The sequence below is a fragment of the Malaclemys terrapin genome, chromosome 24, assembly GCF_027887155.1.
Source record: "Malaclemys terrapin pileata isolate rMalTer1 chromosome 24, rMalTer1.hap1, whole genome shotgun sequence".
NCBI classification, from domain to species: domain Eukaryota; kingdom Metazoa; phylum Chordata; order Testudines; family Emydidae; genus Malaclemys; species Malaclemys terrapin.
Genome location: NC_071528.1, coordinates 16707904 through 16731957, shown reverse-complemented (window position 1 = coordinate 16731957; position 24054 = coordinate 16707904). Strand labels below are relative to the sequence as shown.

The following is a 24054-nucleotide window of genomic DNA, read 5'->3' as shown; positions in this document are numbered from 1 at the left end:
AGGGATGGGTTTGATCCTGTGTCTACAGTGGCACCTCAGTGCAGCACCAAGGCCTGTGTCAGGAAGCAGGGAGCCCGCAGGGCCGGGCCCTTTGGCCTGTGAGCATGTTTGGCCCCTGGTCTCTTCTGATGCATTGTGGAAATCCAAGTGAATCTGAAGGCCAAGCTCTGTCGCCTTCCCAGGCTCAGCCGCCCCCTCGGGCTCCTGCACGATGCCCAGCGGGGGCTGGGGAACCCACGTTAACCCTTTGCCTGCTGATCTCCATGGAGGTGCCTGTTCTGTGCACATACTTGTGCGGGCAGCACATGCGGGTGGGGGAGGTTTTCATGGCTGTGCCACAGGCTCTCCCAGTGATGCCAGGACCAGCTGCCAGATGGACGTGCTATGACAAGGCCCTTCCCGGCGGAGGGTTTGCCATGGATGTGGTTTGGGTCTGACCCCTGCACTGACTCCCGGCTGGACCAGGGCCTGTGGGTGAGACCCGAACTGGACTGGGGGCCAGGAGTAGCCGGCCTCCCGCAGGGGGGCAGATTGCTGTGGGGCTGAAGGTTGCCCAGACTCTGGGCGAAGGGCTCAGAGCTGGTGCCACGTCTGTTGCAGTACCGCAAAGTGAGCCCGGGCTCAAGACCCAGCTCTGTTAGCCGAGGCTACCGCAGGCTCATGGACCTGTATGTGGCCCAGGCCCTACGGGAGAGCGTGGGGGGGACCTGGACCTTGCACTGCCTGGGGCTCCCCTCAGGTCTGGGGAGGGGGTGGGCCTGTGCCCACCCTGTGCAGCGCCAGGTCCTCAGAGCCCGGGGGGGATGGCAGCCCCGGTGCGCAGGGAGGGGGCCCCGGTGCCCGGCCGCGCTGGGGGCGGGGAGGGGGGACGGAGCCAGCCCCGCAGAGCGCATCGTGCCTGCGCCGGGGCGGGGGCCGCCTCCCCTGCGGGAGCCGCAGCTCCTGAGTGACGGGCGGGGGCGGCCGGTGCCCAGATCGCTCCAGCGCAGGCTGGCGCCTGGTGCCGGCCGCTGCGCGCTGCTGGGAGCCGGGCGGGGACGGGCGGCCGCCCCCAGCCATGAAATCGCGGCGGGACCGGCTGAAAATCCCGTCTCTGACCTTGGAGTGAGTCCGGGGCCGGGCGGGGCGCGCGGGGTAGGAGGGGGGCTGCGCGGTCCGACGGGTCCCCGGGCTGCGCCCTGCGCTGCGGGACAGTCTGCAGCCGCGTTCCCGGCCGGGAGAGCGCAGGGTCCGCGGACCCTTCCCCAGGGAGAGCCGGCGGGGCGCGCTTCTCTGCGCGGGGCCGCCGGGGCCTGGCTGGAGCCGTGGGTACCCGTTCTGGTGCCCCTCGCTCCTGACCCACAGCCGCGCCCGCTGCCATCCAGCCCTGGGTTTCCCCCATCCCGATCTGCCAATGCCCTTCATTCCCGACCTGCAGCCCCCTCCTTCCCCAGCCCTGGGCTTCCCCCCACAGCTCTCCCTGTTCCCCTCAATCCCAACCCCCTCCTTCCCCAGCCCTGGGTCCCCCTCCCGCTCTGCCCGTGTCCCTCGCCCCTGACCCGCAGCCCCTCCTTTCCCAGCCCTGGGCTCCTCCTCAGAGCTCTCCCTGTTCCCCTCAATCCCAACCCCCTCCTTCCCCAGCCCTGGGTCCCCCCCCCCGCTCTGCCCGTGCCCCTCGCTCCTGACCCGCAGCCCCCTCCTTCCCCAGCCCTGGGCTTCCCCCCACACAGCTCTCCCTGTTCCCCTCAATCCCAACCCCCTTCTTCTCCAGCCCTGGGCTCCCCCCCCGCTCTGCCTATTCCCCTCAATCCCAACCCCCAGCCCGCTCCTTCCCCAGCCCTGGGCTCCCCCCACAGCTCTCCCTGTTCCCCTCAATCCCAACCCCCTCCTTCCCCAGCCCTGGGTTCCCCCCATCCCGCTCTGCCCGTGCCCCTCGCTCCTGACCCGCAGCCCCCTCCTTCCCCAGCCCTGGGCTCCCCCCCCCCAGCTCTGCCAGTTCCCCTCAATCCCAACCCCCTCCTTCCCCAGCCCTGGGTCCCCCCCCCCCCCCGCTCTGCCCATGCCCCTCGCTCCTGATCCGCAGCCCCCTCCTTCCCCAGCCCTGGGCTTCCCCCCTCCCCACTCTGCCAGTTCCCCTCAATCCCAACCCCCTCCTTCCCCAGCCCTGGGTCCGTCCCCCCCGCTCTGCCCGTACCCCTCGCTCCTGACCCGCAGCCCCCTCCTTCCCCAGCCCTGGGATCCCCCCATCCCGATCTGCCCATGCCCCTCGCTCCTGACCCGCAGCCCCCTCCTTCCCCAGCCCTGGGCTCCCCCCTCCCAGCTCTGCCGGTGCCCCTCACTCCAGACCTGCCACGGCTCCCTGCCAGCCCAGCTCTGGGCTCCCCATCTGCTCTGCCCAGGCCCCTCGCTCCCTGCCCCCAAGCCCCTGCAATTCCAGTTCTGGGCTCATTGCACATAAACAGCAGTGCTGGTGCTTCTCACCCCTCCTGATAGTCCAGCCCTGCCCCCACCCCTGAGGGGCCTCTCCGTCCTGATCCTCAAGACGTCCCATAGGAAGCCCCACTGGAGGGTCGGTGCAGCCTGGAGGAGTGTGGCCTTGAGTGCCTGCTGACCAGCCCTAGGTTGCACGAGGCACTGGAGGGGGCGGCATTCGAATTCACAGTGGTCTGGTGCATCTTGCTTTACAGTTTGTCTCCAAGTAGCCAGAGCCCGACCCTGCTGAGTCCTTGCAGCCCCTGCAGTCCCTGCAGCCCGTTATTAACCCTGCATCCCTGGAGGTAAGACCCTGGGCCCCTAGCCCCACCAGCACAGAGCTGAAAGGGAGCAGCCCTGGGGGCGCGCTGGGGCACGCAGCAGGCTGTAAACCCTCTGGCTGCTGTTCTGAGTGGGGGCCCTTCGCACGGGGCAGCAGGGCGCAGATCAGTAACCCCAGCGCCCTCCCGGGCAGGGCAGGCAAGGGAGGTTCCTGCTGCAGTGCTGAACGCACCTGGCGCGTCTGAGTGCCGCCGTGGGCTGTGCTCTGCCACGCAGCATCCCTTGTACCTTGGGGGGGGCATTCCAGCCACGCCAGGGGGAGCGCGCCCACCCCTCCTCTGCACCTGGGCCCCCAAAGGGGCCTGAACCTTCTTCCTGAGGCTGCTCGAGAATGGCCCCCGGGACGGGGGGGGGAGTGAGTCCAGCCAAGGAGCCCACTGTGTTATACCCGGGATCCCCTGGGTCAGTGCGGGGCCCAGCGCCCTGCTGCACCCCATTGTCACTGCGCAATTAACCTGCCCCTCCCCTCAAACAGCTGGACGGGGCAGTGGCGGGGGGCGGTGGGCGGCGATGGGGAGGGTGGGTTGGAAGCCTGCAGCTGGAGCCGAGATCCAGTGTGTGGCTTGTGCTCCCCCTGCTGGATAAGGTGGGGAGCTGCAGGGCTCCCCTAGCACTGCCTGTCGGGACCGGGCACTGCAGGGCTCAGTCCATACGGGGCCCCGGCTGGACTGAGTGCTGCCCTCGCTGGTGGCAGGAGACCTTGTTTCTCTCGCTATGAAACGGGGCCAGTGCCCGAGCGCCAGCACTTTTAACCCCAAGCAGGCAGCCTCCCGGCCCCGTCTGTGCGTCTCTGACGTGGGGGACAGCCTGCCCCACTGCCTTCTCCAGCCAGTCCCGCTTGTCAGCAACTCCCTGGCTCTGAGCACTCCTCCCTCTGACCCCACTGGCCCAACTCTGCGGGTCGGGCTGGGGGTCCTGGGCTCTGCTCCTGGCTGTGTGGGTCGGGTCTCTTCAGGCTGGGGGGGGGCATCTCTGTGGGGGGACTGGCTCTCGGCTGTGCGGGTTGGGACAGGCTGGGGGGCTCAGCTGTGCGGGTCAGGCTAGGAGGGGCTGGCCCTGTGGGTCAGACTGGGGTCTGTGGCTGTGTGGATTGGATTGGATTGGGCTGGGCGGGGGGGCAGCTGTGTGCATCAGGCTGGCGCGGCCTCTCTGCATTACGGGCTAATAGTTCACCATCTCCTCTTGTCTCTGATTCCAACGGGGAGAGACTGTTAATGGGGCAATGGGAAGGGTTTTGTCTGACAGGTTAATTCCCACGCGGCCCCTGCTCCAACTGAAATGGGACATTAATACTGGACTGCAGCTGGAGAGCCAGGCCCTGCCTGCCCCACGCACACGCGGTGGTTGTGCGCTGGAGAGAGACTGGCTGGATCTGAGAGCAGTCGGACCCGGGCTGCCATTAGCCAGACAGGCGCATATGTAACAGCAGGGAATTGTACCCTCTGGGCGTCTCTGTAACTGTCCCCCTGGCTCCCCGGGGTGCTGCTCCCAAAGCGTGCCCAGCAGCAGAGGGGGTGAGGGCATTTCCGGTGGCAGGGACTTGGGTTTCTCCAGGCAGGGCATGCAGCCCCGTGTGTGTCCATCTGAACCAGCATTGTGGAAAAACAAGGGTTGCTTAGCAGTGCTCCCCTGCAGCAAATCCGTGGGTCTGGGGAGAAAGGGCTGCGTATGCGCGTTTGTACTTCTGGCCCAGATCTGTGCTTAGTTCAGTCTGGGCACTTGGGAGGGATTTCAGCCCAGGAGCCAGCCGAGAGCTTTGTCTTGGGAGGCAGGGCCTGGCCCCAGTTTGTACCTGGGATCCACGGAGTGTGGAGGCAGAGCTTGGTGCTGCACTGAAAGCCCCGAGAGCGGACGGTACTTATGGGCCTCCATCCCACGGAGGTACATTCCCCCAGATGTTCATGCCGGGTCACTGCTGAGCTGAGTGACGTGAATTCAAGAGCAGCAGAGCAGAATGAGCACGTTTCAACCTTGCCCCGGCCAGGCGACCTTGGGTGCAGTGTGTTTTGCAGCCGTAGCGAGGGGGCAGGATGAAGCCAGGGTCAGAGAGAGCTTCCTCAAGGGCCGTGCCCCAAGTCCCCCGGGCAACGCGGTTTGGGTTCCGTTAATTTCCTAAATCCCGGGATGTGCTCTGAATCCAGCGCCCCATAATGTCGGCATGGCCAGTTCCTGAGTCTGAGTCTCTGGCCATGGGCTTCCCTGCCCTAGGGACCCTGTTCCCTGGGATTCAAAGTTCTCTGGTTTCAGGTTGGCCAAAAAGGGCGGAGAAGCAGGGAATGGCCAGTAGCAGGAAGGGAACCCCTCAGCACAGGGAGCCTGCAGGCTCAGGGCCGGAGTGGCTGCGTTTTTCCTTTGCAGTCTCATAAAGAAGCACTTTTCTGACTGAGCATCAGGCTGGGAATGAGAAGGGTGGCTTCCAGGGCAGGCTGAAGAGCCGTGTTTCTCATGAGATCAGATCTAGTGGCAGCAGAGATGAGGGTCTCAAACTCTTACAGCTGCAGTGGGTACTTGCTTACAGCTAACGGGAACACTGTGTGCATGTGCGTGTGCGCGCTCTGCTCTGTGTGCGTGTGTGTGCGCATGCTCTGCTCTGTGTGCGCGTGTGTGACTTTATTCTGTGCATCCTGTTGTACACAGCGGCGGCTCCAAGCACCAGCGCAGCAAGCGCATGCCTGGGGCGGCCTGCTGGTCCCTGCGAGGGTGGCAGTCAGGCTGTCTTCGGTGGCATGCCTGCAGGAAGTCTGCCGGTCCTGCGGATTGGGCAGCAATTCGGCGGCAGGTAGCCGAAGCCGCAGGACCGGCGGACCTCCCGCAGGCATGCCGCCAAAGGCAGCCTGCCTACCGTGCTTGGGACGGCAAAAAAGCTAGAGCCGCCCCTGGTTGTACATGCTCTATCCCAAAGTGCTTTGCTGAATTGATGCGTTTACCAAGTGTAACTAAGGACAGGTGAAAAGAAGAACAGGAGTACTTGTGGCACCTTAGAGATTAACAAATTTATTAGAGCATAAGCTTTCGTGGACTACAGCCCACTTCTTCGGATGCATAAGGACAGGTGGGAAAGGAGAGAGGTTTGGGGCAGGGCCATGGAGAATGGGGCTGAGATCTGCTGGGGGGCAGAGATGTAGGGAGGCTGATCCAGATGGAGCCTGCTCCTGCCCCAGTGATGGTGATTGTTGGGTGCACGGAGTGACGGAGGCGGGGCACGGAGAGACACAAGGTCCAGAAGGTGTCGCTGTGGTGGTGAGGTGGGTAGGACCCTGGATCCTGCACATGCGAGAGTGTGGAGTGTTGGCACAGGGCAGGCCTTAGCGATTGGCTGGTCTGCACCAGGAGGCTGCATGTATGTGTCTGTTACACGTCGTGTTATCGTTTTCCAGACAAACCTGTTGTGATTCCCAAATCTGGATTCTCTGAGATCACCCCAAGGGCCTGGTTCACTGCCTTGACATTAGCGGTGCAGGATCAGGGCTCTGAAGCCCCTCCCAAAAGGCGTCTCTCCTACATTACAGGGTGCGGGTCTGCGTGACACCTCACACGCCATGTCACAAGGGCATCAGCAGAAAGGCTCATGCTCCTTCTCACCAGGATGTTAGCCTAGGAACCCTTTGATTCCTTCCTCTTGTGCTAATTAGACTTGAGTGCATATTGAGCGCAGTCAATTCGCTGTGTGTGTGCGTGTGTGTGTTTACTTGTGCTTGTGTGTGCCATGATTGCGTGTGTGTGTGGCTGTGCAGACTCCATGTGTGCCAACCAGCCCAGCATATGCTGTCGATAAACCAGAGGCTAGAGACTTTTTGGTTGAGTGCATTTTTACATGAGCAAAGGTGGGGGATCCATGGTGCTTTGCTCTCTCATGGTCCAGCAGAGGGCGTTCTGCTGGCTTGCACCATCCAGCATCTGTCTGGGAAGCTGGGAATTGACTTGCCATTTTCCTCCTTGAGGAGTCTCCCAACATGTAAATCCAACCCCCCGCTGTGGGACTGACACTTCTTGTGGGAAGAGCAAGTCTGAGAGTGCAGAGCCCTCAGAACATCCTAAGAAAGCAAAATTCTAAACCTTCCTTGAGCTGAACCCAGGAGAGACCCTGGGGTGCTGGTGGTTGTTGGATTGGCTGTGAGTTTCTAAGTGGTTTGTGTTTCTGCATCAGTTAAATTGGCAGTAGGAGCACCAAGGTCTAAAGGGATGAGCTGCCATTTTACAGAGAAGGAATTCTTTGAGGTAACTGCACAGAAACAGTCAAACTAAGAATCACCTCTTCTCTGCTGAGCTTAATTGTCCTGCTAGAGAGCTTGATGCCAACCTCTGATTCTGCTTCATTACGGCACAGAATTAAGCAGGTTCTTTCTCCGGTAGTTATTGTTCTTTCCAGAGGGGAAAAGATGCTAAACCAAATCACACTGGGGAGATGCTGCAGTGCCACAAAGCTTATTCCAGATGTCTGTTGCAGCTGGGGACAGATGTCTACATTCAACTTATCTCCAGTTTCAGAATGCACTGCAGGGAGATGGGGACTCATAGACTTTACAGTCAGAGGGGACCATCGTGATCAGCTAGTCTGACCTCCCACACATTGGAGCCTGGAACCTCATCCACCCACTCCTACAGTAGACCCCCAACCTCTGGCTGCATTCCTGAAGTCCTCAAAGCGTGGTTTAAGGACTTCAAGTTATGGAGAATTCACCATTTACACTAGTTCAAACCTGCAAGTGACCTGTGCCCCACGCTGGAGAAGAAGGTGAAAAGTGTTGCTTTCCTGAGTGAAACTTCTATAGGAATAGAATCCTGTGGGTGGCAGGTGCTTGTTGTTGAGGATTTTGTTGCTGATATTTAGTTCTTAGGCCTGTTTGGTTTCATTCTTATACCAGTAGGATTATGGGACCAAAGTCTCTTAAATCAGTGGGGTTGCACCTGTTTACCCAGGCAGAAAATTTGGCCTAGGTAATCTGCAAGCAAAATAGTAGTTCCAGAATGATTCTTCAGTGGTTCAGGCCACGAGCCGGACCTTTCATGGCCAGAGAGAACTCCTTTTAAAGTCTCTGCCCTGCTCTACACCACAGAGTTAGGTAGATGCAAGTTAGCTTATGTCGACCTAACTCTGTAAATGACTACACCAAAATTTCTCTCCCACTAACGAAACTCGCCTGCTACATTGACTTAAGGACTCGACCTCCATGAGAGATGTAGAGGCAATGTCGATGTAGTTAGGGCAACACGGTGAGAATGTGAAGAACTGCGTTGCTGACATCGACTGTAACTGGCTTTCAGAAGCCGTCCCACAATGCCCCACACTGACTGTCCAATTGGTGCAAGTGCTCCTGGTGAGGATCCGCACCGCCAATGCAAGGAGCAAAGTGTAGACGCACACAAGTAATGGAATCACTGCAGTGGCTGTATGCCGACGTAAGTTAGGTCAATTTAATTTTTGTAGTGTAGACATGGTCTCTGCGCCTACAGAGATTCAAACCATGTTGGAAGCTCTCTAGAGAACCTCTGACACTTAACTGCTCTTGTTCACACGTTCCAGATTCTTGCCCTGTTTGCTGCAATGTTTTGGTTTAACAGTTGCCGTTTAAAAGGCTATAGACTGTGCTTTTCAGGCAGCTGTTGTATATTTTCTGAAAAGGTGGTAACAAGCAATTTACACGTGTGATCACTTAGCACCTGCCCTACTAATCAAGCCAGGGGAGGAATTAAAACATGGGGGGATTATATCTCTACGTTTTTCCTTTCCCTGTTGCAGGCTTTCCAATATTGCAGAGATCTCTCTTGATGAATATAAATGCATGAGAGAATTCTCCAACTAGGGTGACCAGACAGCAAGTGTGAAAAATCGGGATGGGAGGTGGGGGGTAATAGGAGCCTATATAAGAAAAAGCCCCAAATATCAGGACTGTCCCTATAAAATCAGAACATCTGGTCACCCTATCTCCAACACAAGTATGTGATACTGTGCCCAGAAGCGGCTGTACAAGGCAGGGTGGGTACAGGAGGTCTCTGATGATAAGTGACCCTGCCAGCCAGTCAGCAACCAGTTTAATCATAAATACAGCAAGAGTCGTCCAAACTGCACTTTGCAGGGTATGAATGGGTGAGGTGTGGAATCTGTCTGGTGGGAAAGCAGCAAGCCTACAAATCTTTTTTTTTTTTTTTTTGCTGATGTCCACTGTAATAATCAGATTCATGGGTCTCAGGAAGGACATTTATTTTGCATACAAAAATAAACTTTCTGGGCATGACAATAAAATTGCCACTTGCTTTCTGCACAAAGGCAGGGAAGTGTTTAGCAAGGGTTGCTGACCTGCAGGCTCTATACATGTCTAGGCTAGGGAAATTCTGTAAAGATTGCTAAAGCCAACTCAGTGCCACAGGTGTTAGCACAGCTGCCTGCGAGGCTCTGAGCAGGGTTAGATTATCAGGCTTGGAAGGGACCTCAGGAGATCATCTAGTCCAACCCCCTGCTCAAAGCAGGGCCAATCCCCAGACAGATTTTTGCCCCAGAGCCCTAAATGGCCCCCTCAAGGATTGAACTCTCAACCCTGGGTTTAGCAGGCTAATGCTCAAACCACTGAGCTATCCCTCCCCCTTAAAACTCTAGCTGCTTATGTAGAATCTTCTGAGGGACATGAACAGATGTTAGCAATGGTGGGAGATTCTTGCAAAATTTCCGCAGTGTAGATAAGGCTTAGGAGCCATGTTTGCAGTGTGGGAGGACTCCCTTCTCTAGGTGCGATTTAATCCAGGTACAGTACTTGCTCTTCTAGCTACCTTATTGCAGGGGAAAGAGTGGTGGTTGGAAATTTACTTCGAAGGTTTGGTCCTCCTTGAATCCAGCCCTTGGGCAGGGCAACGTACATGAAAAAAGGCAAGCTAAGGCCATAAGAACGGCCACGCTGGGTCAGCCCAAAGGTCCATCTAGCCCAGCATCCTGTCTTCTGACAGTGGCCAATGCCAGGAGCTTCAGAGGGAATGAACAGAACAGATAATCATCAAGTGATCCATCCCCTGTGGTCTATTCCCAGCTTCCGGCAAACAGAGGCTAGGGGCACTTCAGAGCATGGTTTTGGATTTCCCAGACGGAGGCCGCTGGAGTTGGTCAGATCATCATGTGCTAACTGTTCCCTTCTTCAAACTCACTAATAAAAACCATCCGATGCTTCCCCAGCGTGACTGCTGAAAACACATTGCTGGCACTCAGGAACATGTCAGTTGCAGACGCTCCTTTCTGCATTGGAGCTCTAACTGCAGCACCAGGAAGAGTGTGATAGAGGAAGTTGTCATGGTGACGCAGTGCTTCCAGCATAAAGGGTCTTGCTAGAAGCGCAGTGATGACTGGGGGTGTGTGTGTGTGTGGCTTGCATTATATAGGCACGGTGTGGCTGAGCTCTGGGTGTCTTGGCAGCCTTCAGAACTCCCTTCCTCTAACGACTGTGTGTCTTATTGTTTGAATTAATTAGGCTGCACCCATACTACCTTTGGCTGTGATCTTGTCAGATCTCAAATGAAGCAGGGCTGGGCCTAGTTAGTACTTGCATGGAACCCTCCAAAGCACCCAGGTTCAAGCATGTATTTCCCTTTCCTGCAGTCATGAACAGATGCTCCAACATGCAAAATACTGTTGGGGGTGCTGTTTGGGGGATAAGATGTAAACTGAGGTCTTGGCCACTTGTGGTCATTAAAGATTCAGGGGCACTCTTGGTAATTGTAGTGTCCTAGCTAAAATCCAGGATGAGTAATTGCTTCCTGCCTCCCTAAATCCCCTGTGTCATTTTCCTTGACTATGGTATTTGTCTTCATTTCCTGTCCTGAAAAGTTGTGTAGTGTTCTCTGTGTTGTGAAACGCGTGCTGTGTCCTGCTCGAGAGGAAACTGCTTGTCAGTCCGGGGCGAAGTAATCCCTATAGGCCCTGATCCTGCAATGATGTCGGCATAGGTGGATTCCTGGGCTTGCTCAGAGCACCAGTGGGGCCATGGACAAGCAATGGGGTCTGTCCATGTGGTCAAGTCCATCAGGAGAAAATTGGGGCCCAGGTGCATTGTGTTTGCTGAGGCCCCACCACCTTCAATTTCACCCCAGTCATATGTTTTGGGGGCCCTCCTAAGTGTAGGGCCTCAATGCAGTTGTTCCCCTTTGTCCCTGTTTTTTCAGCCCTGCATGTGGGTCAAGTCCATGGTTTGTAAAATGCACTGGAAGATCCATCTGGCTGAAAAGCATTGGACACTCTTCATTATGTGTGATTGGCAAGAGGTGGATTTCTCATTATTGTAGCTATAAGAAAGCTGAGATTGGGTCTAGGTTTCTCTTTTAAGTTAGATTGCTAGGCACTAAACTCCTGGTTGTGTAGGAGCTAAACTATAACAAAGGAAGAGATGGGAGGCTACCAATGTTAATTGTAAAAAGGGAATGGTTGGAACAGACAAGCCTCGTAATTGGAGAGCCAGACTCACTTGGTACTGCCACATTGATCTCTGCCAGCAGGGCTGAGTTTGGCTTGGTGCATGGGGATTGTGATTCATCTCAAGGGTGAAATGCAACAAGAGCAGTGGGAAGTTCACAGCTTTCTGGGGGGCTTGTCTAAACACGGAAATGGAACCCCATTAACTGTGCCAGTGCAGGTAAAGCAGAACAGCTCCCCAGTGCAGATAGCGTATTTCCTCTATGCTCATATAAGGCACCTTTTTACTGGTACAACTGCATCCACACGGGGATTGCACAAGTATCACTATTCCAATAGAAACTCACACCTCTAGCCACATAGTCACAGACTGATACAAACACTGTGTGTAGACCAGGCCTAAGAAAAGAACATGCAAAGTCTGTAACGTGCTGGCAGGAGCTCTTCTGCCAATGAAGGAAGAAGCTAGGCAGATTTAAAAATACATTTCTGCAACTTTGAGGCACTCCACACGATGTGACCACAGAGTGGAAAAGCCTCCTGCTCTTGCCCAACCCAATTCCCTCGCTGTAGAGGGGATTGCTTTCCTGTGGCTCTGGGGTTCTGTTCCCGCAACGACCCATTTGCTTAACGCCTCCTTCACTGAGCAGAGAGGTGTGCTTAAAGGAGGCTTTTCATCCCTGGCAAGCCCCAAGTAAGAGAACATTTATGCAAACAGCAATTTAACTTTCTTGTAACATTCGGTCTCCTCCTCCTACCTTAGTGCTGAAGACCCTTCAGTTGGCCCAGATGGGCCGGCTTCTCTTGTCGGAGTGCTGCTGCATTGAGTATTAATCAGATGGTCGCTGTGGAGACAACTGGGATGTTACAGATTCAGTATTAATTAGGACTTTGAGTAGAGGAAAAAGGGAAATTGAGCTTAAATTTTCTCTCTCTCCCAAGTATCTTGCCAATGCTGTGGCCAGCTGAGACGGTGCAATTCCTGTGGGTGAGATGATTCCAATTCCTCGATTGTTTTGATGTTTGTGTTCAATGATGTTTCAAATGACGTTTTGGTTGTGTTTGTATCGTGTCCCCTGCACTGAGGGGCTGAGATGGACACTGAGTGGTAGAAATATGAATGTGATAGGCACGGCAGCAGCAACACCTGTGCTTAAGGTTCCTTGACATGACCTGTTCTAACCCTTTTTCAGTTGCTTATAACTTTAGCAAACTGTTTAAGTTGAAATTTTCCAGGCTTGGTCTCTGCTTCAGGTTGAATTTTTTGTTGTCAGGTTTTTGGAGTTTTGCTCAGTCGTTTTAGAGAACGAGGTTAGTGACAAATAGGGCTCTGTGTGATAGACCAACGCCCTTTGGAGCTGCTGGGAAGACTTCCATTAGGTCCAGTGGGAGTTGGCTCACCCTAATGGGCCAGGATTTTCAGATGGGCTCAGAATCCACAAATGGGCCCAGCTTTCAGGAGTTCCCACTAGGCATTGAGGGGTTTTGAAAATCTGGCCCGCAAAGGCAGCGCCGGCTCCAGGGTTTTTGCCGCCCCAAGTGGCAAAAAAAAAGCCTTGATCGTGATCTGCGGCGGCAATTCGGCGGGAGGTCCTTTGCTCCGAGCGGGAGTGAGGGACCGTCCACCGAATTGCCGCCGAATAGCTGGACGTGCCGCCCCTCTCTGGCGTGGCCGCCCCAAGCACCTGCTTGGCAAGCCTGGTGCCCGGAGCCGGCCCTGCTCAAAGGCAGTATGTGGTTGCCTGGTCAGCTTCCTTCTGGCATTTCCTCACTGGAGTGCTTGATTTTCTTTTTGCACTTGTGGCAGTCTTCTTGTCACATGGCCGTTTGTCTGGAATTAATGTCTGTCTGTAAGGCGGGAAGGGCCCTCTTTTGCAGGGTGTCTGCTGGTCCTTGCTGCACAGGGAGGGGCGAGGGCTCCGTGGCAGAGATGTGCATGGGAGCAGCAGGGAGGTTGTAAAATTTGAATGCACCTCGCTGTGATTTCGGTGGAGTTCTGCGAGGCCCCCTTGGGCCTGGCTGATTTGACTGCATGGGCGAGAGCGCCGAGCAGAATGTGGCTTGCCCTGGTACTTCTACAAATGTATTTATTTATATGTGGTTTAAACAGCAGGAAATACACCAACGCCACCCGGTGTCCATGACAACCACTCTGGCTCTGCACACACCACAGCAAGGTGGGTACAGCCAGTGGGACAGGAAGGGTGGATGGGTGCGGGGTTCGCAAACAGCCGGACAGTGCCTCCGAGGACCCCACTCGCCAGCCAGTGCCCCCTTCCGCAGCCACAGGGGCAGTGCAACCCCTCCTGGGCGGTGGGAGCGGCAAGCCTATTAGCTGGGGACTGGGAAAGAAAGGGGGCATAAGATCACCCTGGGGGCAGGAAGGGGACTGAGTCCCTGGTGAAGGGGGCTCAGTGGGGGAGGAGGGATGATGGATAGGTTCTGGGGGACAAATGGGGCTCAGTTAGAGGGGGGATACTGGGACTGGGGGGGGCTGTGAGAGGCCAGGGGCTCAGCCCCTCACATGGGGAGAGGGAAACTTCCCAGCTATGTGGGACAGCGTGTGTGTGGCTGGGTCAACACGGGCTGGGAGAGGAAGGGGGGTTAGTTAGAGGGGGTTTTAGGGCTGCAGGGGGTGGGTTGGGGCTCAGCAGAGAGGGGCTGGGAGAAGGGGTCTCAGGCCTTCATATGGAGGGAAAGGGGGTTCAGTTGGAGGAGTACCAGGATTGCAGGAGGGGCTCTGGGTTGGGAAGGGGGTCAGTGTGTGTGTGGTGCTTGGGGCAGGCTCAGACGGGAAGGTGGGGTGGTCGTGGGGGGAAGGCTCATTGGGGTTGGGTCTGGAGGCGGAGGTGGGGGGCTCAGTGGGGAGGACTTGGAGACACAGCGGTCTCAGTGATGGTCTTGGGGGCAGACTCCGATGGGGGGTGGGGGACAGAGGTCCCAGTGGGGGGGGGGGGCTGGGCTCAGAGGGGGGCTCTCAGTGCGGGAGAGGGGCTCTGGGGGGGCTCAGGAGCTCGGGGGGGGGCTGGGCTCAGGGGGGCTTGGGAGCTCAGAGGGGGCTGGCTCTGATGCGGGACTGGGCTTGGGAGGGTCCAGGGGGGCAGAGGTCCCGGTGGGGGGCTGGGCTCGGGGGGAACTCCAGGGGGGTTCGGGAACTCAGGGAGGGGCAGGCTCCAAGGGCGGGGCAGAGGTCCCGGAGGGGGTTCCGGGGGGCGGGCCCTGGCGGGGGCGGGCTCTGAGGGGGGGCTCGGGAGCTCCGGGGGGGGGCAGAGGTCCCGGGGGGGGGCGGGCCGGGCGCGGAGGGGAGGGGCGGGCCCTGGCGGGGGCGGGCTCTGAGGGGGGGCTCCAGGGGGCTCGGGGGGGGGGCAGAGGGCCCGGAGGGGGTTCCGGGGGGCGGGCCCTGGCGGGGGCGGGCTCTGAGGGGGGGCTCCAGGGGGCTCGGGGGGGGGGCAGAGGTCCCGGAGGGGGTTCCGGGGGGCGGGCCCTGGCGGGGGCGGGCTCTGAGGGGGGGCTCCAGGGGGCTCGGGGGGGGGGGCAGAGGGCCCGGAGGGGGTTCCGGGGGGCGGGCCCTGGCGGGGGCGGGCTCTGAGGGGGGGCTCCAGGGGGCTCGGGGGGGGGGCAGAGGTCCCGGAGGGGGTTCCGGGGGGCGGGCCCTGGCGGGGGCGGGCTCTGAGGGGGGGCTCCAGGGGGCTCGGGGGGGCAGAGGGCCCGGAGGGGGTTCCGGGGGGCGGGCCCTGGCGGGGGCGGGCTCTGAGGCCCAGCCCCGGGGCGGACCGGGCAGGCCGCGCTGGGAGGCTGCTGGGCCCGCAGCGCCGCGCTCTGGTGCCGGCTGGGCCCGGCGGGGATGTCGGACCCGAGCTACTGGGGCGCGGCGCCGCCCGGCTACCGGGGCCAGCGGGGCCAGGGGGACCTGCTGCAGCGCTCCAAGAGGTGCGGGGGGGCCGGGGCTGCGTGCGGGGGGAGGAGTGGGGGGGTCAGTGCTAGGTGTGTTGGGGAGGAGTGGGGGGCTGTATGCAGTGTGGGGGGGTCAGTGCTAGGTGGGGGGGCGGGGCTGCATGCGGGGGGGGGTCAGTGCTAGGTGCGGGGGGGGGCCGGGGCTGCATGCAGGGGGGGAGGAGTGGGGGGGTCAGTGCTAGGTGTGTTGGGGAGGAGTGGGGGGGGGCTGTATGTAGTGTGGGGGGGGTCAGTGCTAGGTGCAGGGGGGCCGGGGCTGCATGCAGTGGGGGGGGGTCAGTGCTAGGTGTGTTGGGGAGGAGTGGGGGGCTGCATGCAGTGTGTGTGGGGGTGAGTGCTAGGTGCGGGGGGGGCCGGGGCTGCATGCAGGGGGGGAGGAGTGGGGGGGTCAGTGCTAGGTGTGTTGGGGAGGAGTGGGGTGCTGTATGCAGTGTGGGGGGGGTTAGTGCTAGGTGCAGGGGGGCCGGGGCTGCATGCAGTGGGGGGGGTCAGTGCTAGGTGTGTTGGGGAGGAGTGGGGGGGGCTGCATGCAGTGTGGGGGGGTCAGTGCTAGGTGCGGGGGGGCCGGGGCTGCATGCAGTGTGGGGGGGTCAGTGCTAGGTGCGGGGGGGCCGGGGCTGCATGCGGGGGGGGTCAGTGCTAGGTGTGTTGGGGAGGAGTGGGGGGCTGCATGCAGTGTGTGTGGGGGTCAGTGCTAGGTGCGGGGGGGGGGCCGGGGCTGCATGCAGGGGGGGAGGAGTGGGGGGGGTCAGTGCTAGGTGTGTTGGGGAGGAGTGGGGGGCTGCATGCAGTGTGTGGGGGGGTCAGTGCTAGGTGGGGGGTTGATAAGAAGCAGGATGGAGCTCAGGCTGGGGTGTTGTGCTCTGGAGGGGGAGCCATCTCAGAGTCAGGCCAGTCCCCAGCTAAGGAGATAAGTAGGAGGATTCGGCAGCGGGGCATTTGGTCTGTAAGATCTTTGGGGTTTCTCAGGCAAGACTTTTGCCATCCAGGTCCTATGCACACTCCAGCTGGAGCGGTGCTAGCAACACCAGCATCTCTGTCCTTATCATCTAGAATAGATTTCAGTTCTTGGGACAGGAATTTCTGCCCAAATTAGGCTGGGTTTAAACCTAGCCATTAAAATAGCCATCGCTAGCAAGGTTTCTGCCATGTGGATAGGGCCTTAGCAGTGCACTACTCAAAGCAAGTCAACGCTTAAAATGCTGTGTTGGCGCAGCAGCCGCGCTTTAATGAAGATGCTGTACACCAACAGGAGAGAGCTCTCGCATCAGCGTAGTTAGCCCACCTCCCTGAGAGGTGGTAGGTGTGCTGGTGGGAGGAGAAGCTCTCCCGCTGACGTAGCTCTGCCTACACGTGGGGTTAGGTCAGTATCACTATGTCGCTCAGGGGTGTGGATTTTTCACACTCCTGAGCGATATAGGTCTGTAGTGCAGACCATATCTCAATTTTGCAAGTATTTACCGGTGTTCCTGCTCTCTCCCCCAGCCAGCACCCAGGCCAGAGCATTTCACCCTTCTCCCTCCAAACAGGTCTTGTTCCCAGACCAGGGGAGCTCTGTTTGCCCTGAGCAGCAGCACTAAAAATGACTGGCTGCTGCTGGAATGGCCAGAGCTCATTTTTTCCAAAAACATTAATCTTTTGCTGTTGTGTATTTTCTGATTGTCTCCGGGACTAGCCTGTGTGAGGGCTGAGTGGCTTCACCGTCTAGTTAGACAAGCTCAGAAATGCTTCCCTAAAAACATGGAATCCAGCTTTTATTCAAATTCAAAAGGGTGATTAATCTACTTTTTTAAATGTTTGCTCCCTAAAAAGGGATCCTATTTATTATTTGTATTATCTTAGTGCCTACGAGCCTTAGTCAGGGGCCAGGACCTGTTGTGCTGGGAGCTGTACAAACACAGAACAAAAAGACAATCCCTGGCTCAACAGTCAGCGCATAAGCCAAGAGACAAGATGTGGTTACAGACCGGGGAGTGCAAGGAAACAATGCGACAATAGTGGTCAAGGTGACAGGCAGTGAGCTCTGCATGCCAGCAGCCTAGCCATTGCCAAGTTGTTTGTAGCATCAGGGCAAAGGAGAGCTTTGAGAAGGGGCTTAAGGAGAACAGTGATGGGGCTTTGAGGATGTGTACAGGGAGTGAGGGGCAGCCTGGGGGAAAGCACGAAAGTGCGTGTTTGAAAATTTAACAAGTGAGCAATGGGGTCAACATTTCGATAGTGAGCTAGATTTGAAATCTCTGGTGCCACATTTAATCCAGGAGTGAGCGTCTTTGATATGTTTATACAATGTGGGCATTTAACTCACTTGCACACAGACTGAGATACAACTGTAAAAGTGCCTACCTCAGTCTCAAAATGGCATTGCTTTTTATTATAAAGAGGAATAGGAGAGTGTATTTTCTTAGCAAATTCACTGATCCTTCCCGTTCTTGGGCCCAGTCCTGCAAACCACAGCTTTAAAGACTTTGTCTCTTTGACCCACATGTATAAAACTTGATGAGTGTTTGCAAGTTTGGGGACAAAATGTCCCAATTTTAAAATGACAGGTGGGGGGGAGGGAAACAATTTCTGGATAAAGTGTCACTTCAGTTGTATTGGTGGGAGTATAAGTGGCACCACTGTATCTTGTCCTCATGGAAGCACATCTGTGAAATGAATGTTCTGTGAAATGACTTTTTAAAAAATACACATAATCAGAGTGATAATCTACGGAGTCATGCATCCAGCTGAACCTAAGGAGGCCGTAATTCTCCCCAAGGGCTTGGGCAATGCTCTTGTGGTTCATTAGTATTGCTAGACCCAGAGACAGAATTACAGTGCGGTGTATTTTATAATAGCTAAGAAACAGACGCTGTTATTTGGTGTGATGAAGAGCACTGTGCTGTATGAGGAGTTCTAGCTTCCTGCCGCGTGGCTGTTGAAATGGTTGGTGCAGTGCTGGAACAGCTCAGCAGAGCAGGAGGGAGCAGCCTCTGAGTGATCTTGATTTATCTTGATATTTAACTGACCCTTTTTTCCTGCCTGGGTGTCAGAACTGCATGTTGTTGGTGTGACGGCAGCACAGCACTCTGACATCAGCCTCTCTTCTAGCAAAATCTTGCTAGCACATCTGAACTCTAGTGTCATGCGCAGGTGACTGCAAGATGTTTAGTCGTGCCCGTTGTGTTAGGATGGGGTTTGATTGATTAAGGCCTCAGGACTCAGCAGCAAATTTAGGCCCTGATCTTGCAAGCACTTAAGCATGTGCTTTAGCTTTTGTTCAAATAAGTTTCTAGCCCTCATGGCTGCAGGGAAAAGCTTGAAAATGTGACCAAAGTGTGACCTAGAGGCTCTCCCCTCACCCCTCAGTTAGTGCAAAGAACCTGAAACACATTTGTTTTTAGAATCTCATGAGTTTTAAGCCCAGCTTGTGATTTTTGGGGGTTCTGACTCATAGCTTTTGGACAGCTGGAGTTGGTGATGCTGCTGCCGGCTCTGTGCTGTACTCCATTATATTGCAATAGGCAGTTCTGAAATTCTTTGACAATGCAGACTGTTAAAGAGTAAAGAAGTCACCATGCGGAGGAATTGTCTGAACCCATTGTTGAGTTAGAACAATGTAGAGAGGAGTGTGTGATTGGGCTGGGACAAAGCACATGCATCACAGCTGCTGTCTGTAAATTGATCTGAGGTGAATGGCCCAGACAGCATACGTTTTCAGGCCTGGGTAAGCAAGCTAGCATCTTTCTAGTGAGCTGCAGTTTGTGCTAGAAGACGGCTGATACTTTCCCTGAATGGTGTAGACAGGGCCAGCTGAGTGATACTGTCATCTTGAAGGCAATAGTTTGGTTGTGACTGACAGCATTTTGCAATTGTTAGCCATTTAAACCCTGGTCAATACTAGCAAAATTACCTGTTGCACCCTGATCTGATTGCCTGATGCCAGTTTTGTTTTTAAAAAATGAGTGCTACTTTACATCGTGCTTTCAGTCCAGCCGTCTCAACGCTCTTCACTGGATGTTGCCCTTTACCCATTTCAGAAGTGAGGACACTGAGGCACAGAGTGGGGAAGTGACTTGCCCAAGGTCTCACAGCGAGTCAGTGCTGGAGTCGGGAATAGAACCCAGGAGTCCGGACTCAGCTCCTTGTCTCGTGGTTACAAGGTGCACTGTGGCCTGCCTACTCATTGAGACCCTGTTTTTTAAATGAAGGTGTAATTCTCCTGTGATATCAGATTGGACATATTGAAAATGTGCCGGGGTGACTCGTGTGGTTTGTATTCTGTCCCATGCACCTGTGTGACGCTCTGAGGGCGAGGAGATTGGGCTCATCGGGGTGGGGGCTTGGAGGGAAGCACCTGGGATTGCTTTGCAATCCTCATTCAGCAACAGTGCGCACTGTGCCTGCGTAGTCCACAGTTGGGTCTTGTGCAGCAGATGCGGTTTCACTAACTTGAGTGGACTTGCTTGGCCCCTTGCGTGGCTTTTACTTGAACTAAAAATGTTTGGGTTGAATTGAATGCTGGTGAAATGTGCAAGAGTGAAATCCTCCAATCCGAGTCAAACTGGGCAGCCACAGTGCAAGCTTCACTCTCTGCCTCATCCTGCCCTGGCAGGGCCACCAGTGCAGGAGCTCTGTGTCCAGGGCTGTGGAACCCAGAGCTCCAGACCGGGCCTGTTTTGAACATCCCTCGGCCCGTGCCGCTTCCCACAGCCCCCATTGGCCTGGAGCGGGGAACCGTGGCCAGTGGGAGCTGCGATCGGCCGAACCTGGAGACGCGGCAGGTAAACAAACCGGCCCGGCCCGCCAGGGGCTTATCCTGATGGGCCATGTGCCAAAGGTTGCCGATCCCTGGTCTAGACCATCCAGTCCTTTCCCACAGGCCACTAGACAGCAGCCAGGTGATAACAGGGGCCTGTGTCCTGTTTTTCTGAGCCAGCCCGGCCTTGTGGTGCATTGGAAGGTGTTTGTTTCTTTAAACATTTAATGGAGAAATGTGACAGGCCCCATCTTAGGCCTGGTTCTGTAGGAAAGGAACAAGACACCTGAACACATTGTGCACTGATGTTCTAGCTCTCAGACTCTGCTTCCTGTCTCGCTTGCGGGGCAGCCTGGGGTGGGACTGCCTTGCTCATATTCATGAAATAAATCTAAGACTGATGCTGTGGACATGGCCTGGGGCTGTGATGAGATAGGTCAGATGATGCAGTTCTCAGCCTGCTGCGGAGTTTACTTCCTGTCTTCTGTAGCAGGCTTTCTTGTGCTGTCACAGGTTGTTGTGAGGGGCTTTTGGGTCACAGTTGCTGTAACAGTTTCCTTATCTGTGAGAGTGCGCTTGACGGTGTGATAGTTGCTGTGGTGCTGCTGGAAGGTGACTTTGGAGATGTGCCGCACTGAGGGTGCGTTGTCACATTCTTCTGTAAATAACCTGATTTTTGCTGACTGCTGTTTTCCACTCCGTTTTTGGCAAAACTTACAAATGTAGGATTAGAGCCAGAGCATTGGGGGCTGGGTTGGTGCCCCTCACTCCTAACTTTAAGCGTAAGCAGCCGTTTTTGCACGTTTTTGTTGTGGAGGAAGGGAGCCAGATGCAGCTGATGCATCAGGCAGGGTTAAAATGGCGCGAGATAGCTGTAGCACCGAGGGTGGAGTGCGCAGAAACAGGAAATATTATCAGAATCTGTCTGTATAGCGATTACTGGAACTAACCTAGCCAAAGGTTTGTGTTCACTTTAAAAATAAACCTCCTGAGTGGGAGTGTGCAGGGTGGTCGTGTCTCTACAAAAAATGATGCATTTTATTGCAAAAATCAGTGACCTGCACCAAGCTCTTCAGATTTTACATGCTGCCGTTGTAAAGATTCTTTTGGGGGAAGTCCTATGGCCTGTGTCAGACAGGATGTCTGACTAGAGGGTCACAATGGTCCCTTCTGGCCCTGGGATCTATGAATCTATGGAAGAAAGCAGTGGCGTTCTGCACATGTTCGCTGTCGGTCTTGATTTGCTGTGATTAACTATTTACCATTTCTCTGGAGCTGATATCTTGACATGAGTTAACGAGGTGATATGAGAGCTTGCTCGTTTATTAATCAAAATCACTGCAAAACATCCATTTGAATTTGTTTTGTTAAGACAAGCATGTTTATTATTCTTGAGGTATCTTATGTATGTCAGTCAATCTTCATCTCAGTGTAGCTACAAATTAGCATTAGAAATTTGCTAACATGGAGTTACAGTGAAACTGAACCCTTATCGGTCCATGGGTCAGTATTTCAAACACTTGGGGGTCAGAGGGGAGAGGTTTGCTATTGTAGCTGCTATAACTTGTTTTAAAAAAAATAAAGTCAAATACCAAAACAAACCCACTGGAGTGGGCCAGGAAAAAATGGTGGGGAGGAAGACGGGAACTTCCGGAGCACCAGTCTAGTGCCCTGTGGCAATCCCTAGCTGCTTTGGAGGAAGGGCAGTAAACCTTGTGGTACAGGGTCCCTCCAAGGTTTTTTCTTTACCCCTGTTAACTAGAGGTCAGCTCACGTCTTTCAGCAAGAGCCGTAGAGCCATTCCAAACGTCTGATTTTTACACGCATTTACTGTTGCAATTCTGGATGTTCGCGTTATCCACAGCAAGGTCCAATCCTTTTCTTGCGTTCTGCTGAGCTCTTGGCCTCCCAGAGCTCTGTGTGGGCTCTGGAAAATGCCTTTGCAGCCAGGGGAAGCAACTGTCTTTCTAGGCCAGGCATTAATATGGGGAGCACTGGGGATATAGCTCCAGCGAGGTAGATACCAGAGAGACTGCAAGCCCAGTCATTACCGCAGCTGAGAAAAGACTGCTGGTGCCCCACCCCTGAGTAGAGAGAAAAATGCTTAAAGACACATCCCTAACCCTTGGTTTAAAGTATTTCTCTCTTTCCATCCCTCATTGGCTGTCAATGCTGCATTGTTCCATCAGCTGGGTAATTAAAGTATGGCCTCTAAGTAAACAACTTCCCTGATAGGAGTGGCAGGCACCACAAGGAATTTGCAGGTGAGAAATGAAGAGAAGGAAGTGCCAGTGAAAACGCAGGCAAAGGGGTGGGAAGTAGGAGAAGTGGCGTAGAACCCGTGGAAGCTTCCTGTCCATCCTCCAGTGACTAATGAATATTATTCAGAAAACAATGAATGTGCATTGAAAAATGTTCACGCGCTGCCCTGTGGGTACACTGTGTGTCTGCATCAAGCCAGGCCAGGCGGTCCTCCTGCCGGGGGGGTGTTGGGGCCCCTGCATGGCAGAACAGACGAATGACCACAAGGTGACTGGGTCAGCCGCTGGGGTTTGGTTAGTGTAATCGGTAGCAGCTGGAAACTTGGTGGTGCGCTGATGCAGTGAGAATACATACAGCAGTTATGGAGGGTCCGCATGGGGGTTGCTAAACATTGGCTGTCTGGAGTTAAAACATTGTATTGCCTTACTCCTGGTGTAAACAACTTCTCTGCATTCATCATTAGACCCCACAGAGAGCCTTCTCAGACTCCTTGGTTTTCTTTTCTCTCCTTGGAAGCTCTGAGCTCATGATGGTAAACGGAGTTAATTATTTTTAGTGCCCACGCGAGGGTTTCTGTTCCCAGCTTTGAATGGAAATTCTGCACTGCCTTTCTACTGAGCAGTCTAGGGTAGCAGCAATCCAGGAGACACAGTTTGACTTACTTTATTTAAATCTGGCTCTCGGGTGTATTCATGTTTTCATGGAAGATGTGTCCTTGGTCTGACATCTATGGAAATCTCTCCTAAGTTTAGTTCATGACGCTGTAGATTGTGTTTTCCTGCTTCCGGTCAGCTCTGAGTGTTTGCTACTTTTTATTCATTGTTAAATAATGAATATTCGGTGTGTCCAGAAATATGGCAGGCAGTCTCACTGGCACGCAGACACGGGTCTGGCCCCCAAGCACATACTGACTCTGTTTAATGGGAGAAGAGAGGAGAGGAGATTGGAGCAATTTATCAGTCGAGTCTGTTTCATTATATGCTCCTCACATCAAGCAACTCTGTCGAGGCTCTGAAAGGCAGCTTTTTATACTGGCCACGCAGGTCTGTGATGCAGCGAGGCGTTGGAAGTTACCAATGCTGGAGGTGAAACTCGTTCTCCTGTGTGCAATAGAATATACTGGATTTTTAATAAAAGCTATTCATGAGGAAACCTGGCAAGGGAAAATCTGCAAAGGTCAGAGGCCTGCGTGTCCTTTGCTCAGAGGAGCATCTTAACAGTTTGTGCAGGGAGAGGCACATTGCACCAAGGATAAACTGAATTATAATGGAAAACGTGAGATGAAAATCGGTGTTCTGGAGTCTCATGCGGCTGGCACCTGTTGTTGCTGAAAAGGAAAGTTATTTGTTACAGCAGATCCCGAAGGAGGAGACTGAGCTAGATCCTGCAAATGGATCCTCGAGGCCCAGCCCTCTGGCTGTGTCTGCTATCCTGCTCTCCGTACGTGAGACACTCCAATGTTCAGCCCAGTACCCGTGCTGTCTCATGTGCCCCTTTTCAGCAAAATGGAGGGAGGCCTGGAAGGAACCACTAATTATAACTGAATTTCAATTAAATTTTTTTTACAGCTTATACACTGCGAGAAATGCTTAAGGTTATGGGAATGGCTTTATATTGCACTGTGTAGAATTTATATCGCAACTTAAAAAAAAATAGAATGCATTGGTCGATTGGTGGTAGGCACAAGCAGGATGAGTGAGTAATTGTATCAGGAATCTCATGATAATTGGCATTCAGACTCCAGCTGCTAGAGTCATGTGAAATTAAAAATATATTTTTTTAAACCAGTAAATTTCTAGCCCTTACAGAGAAAACCATGAAAGTGTGACCTCATGTATCCTAAATACTCAAAAACCTGACCTCAGACCTTACTGCCTCTTGTGCCACAGACATTTCTGGCAATCCAGTTCCTCCC

General features: G+C 54.9%; 1 protein-coding gene across 4 annotated transcripts in view; it reads left to right on the top strand.

The window, feature by feature from the left end:
* Positions 1-975: 975 nt before the first annotated feature.
* Positions 976-24054, top strand: part of MAST3 (microtubule associated serine/threonine kinase 3) — a 62128-nt gene continuing 39049 nt past the window's right edge. For 3 of the 4 annotated variants that reach the window (XM_054013451.1, XM_054013450.1, XM_054013453.1), the window contains exons 1-2: positions 976-1104; positions 2667-2756. In XM_054013451.1, the coding sequence (XP_053869426.1) occupies positions 1058-1104; positions 2667-2756 (137 nt within the window). In that variant the 5' untranslated portion in view covers positions 976-1057. Of the gene's footprint in view, positions 1105-2666; positions 2757-14986; positions 15116-24054 lie in introns of those variants that run through there. The other variant, XM_054013452.1, reaches the window with a different exon arrangement.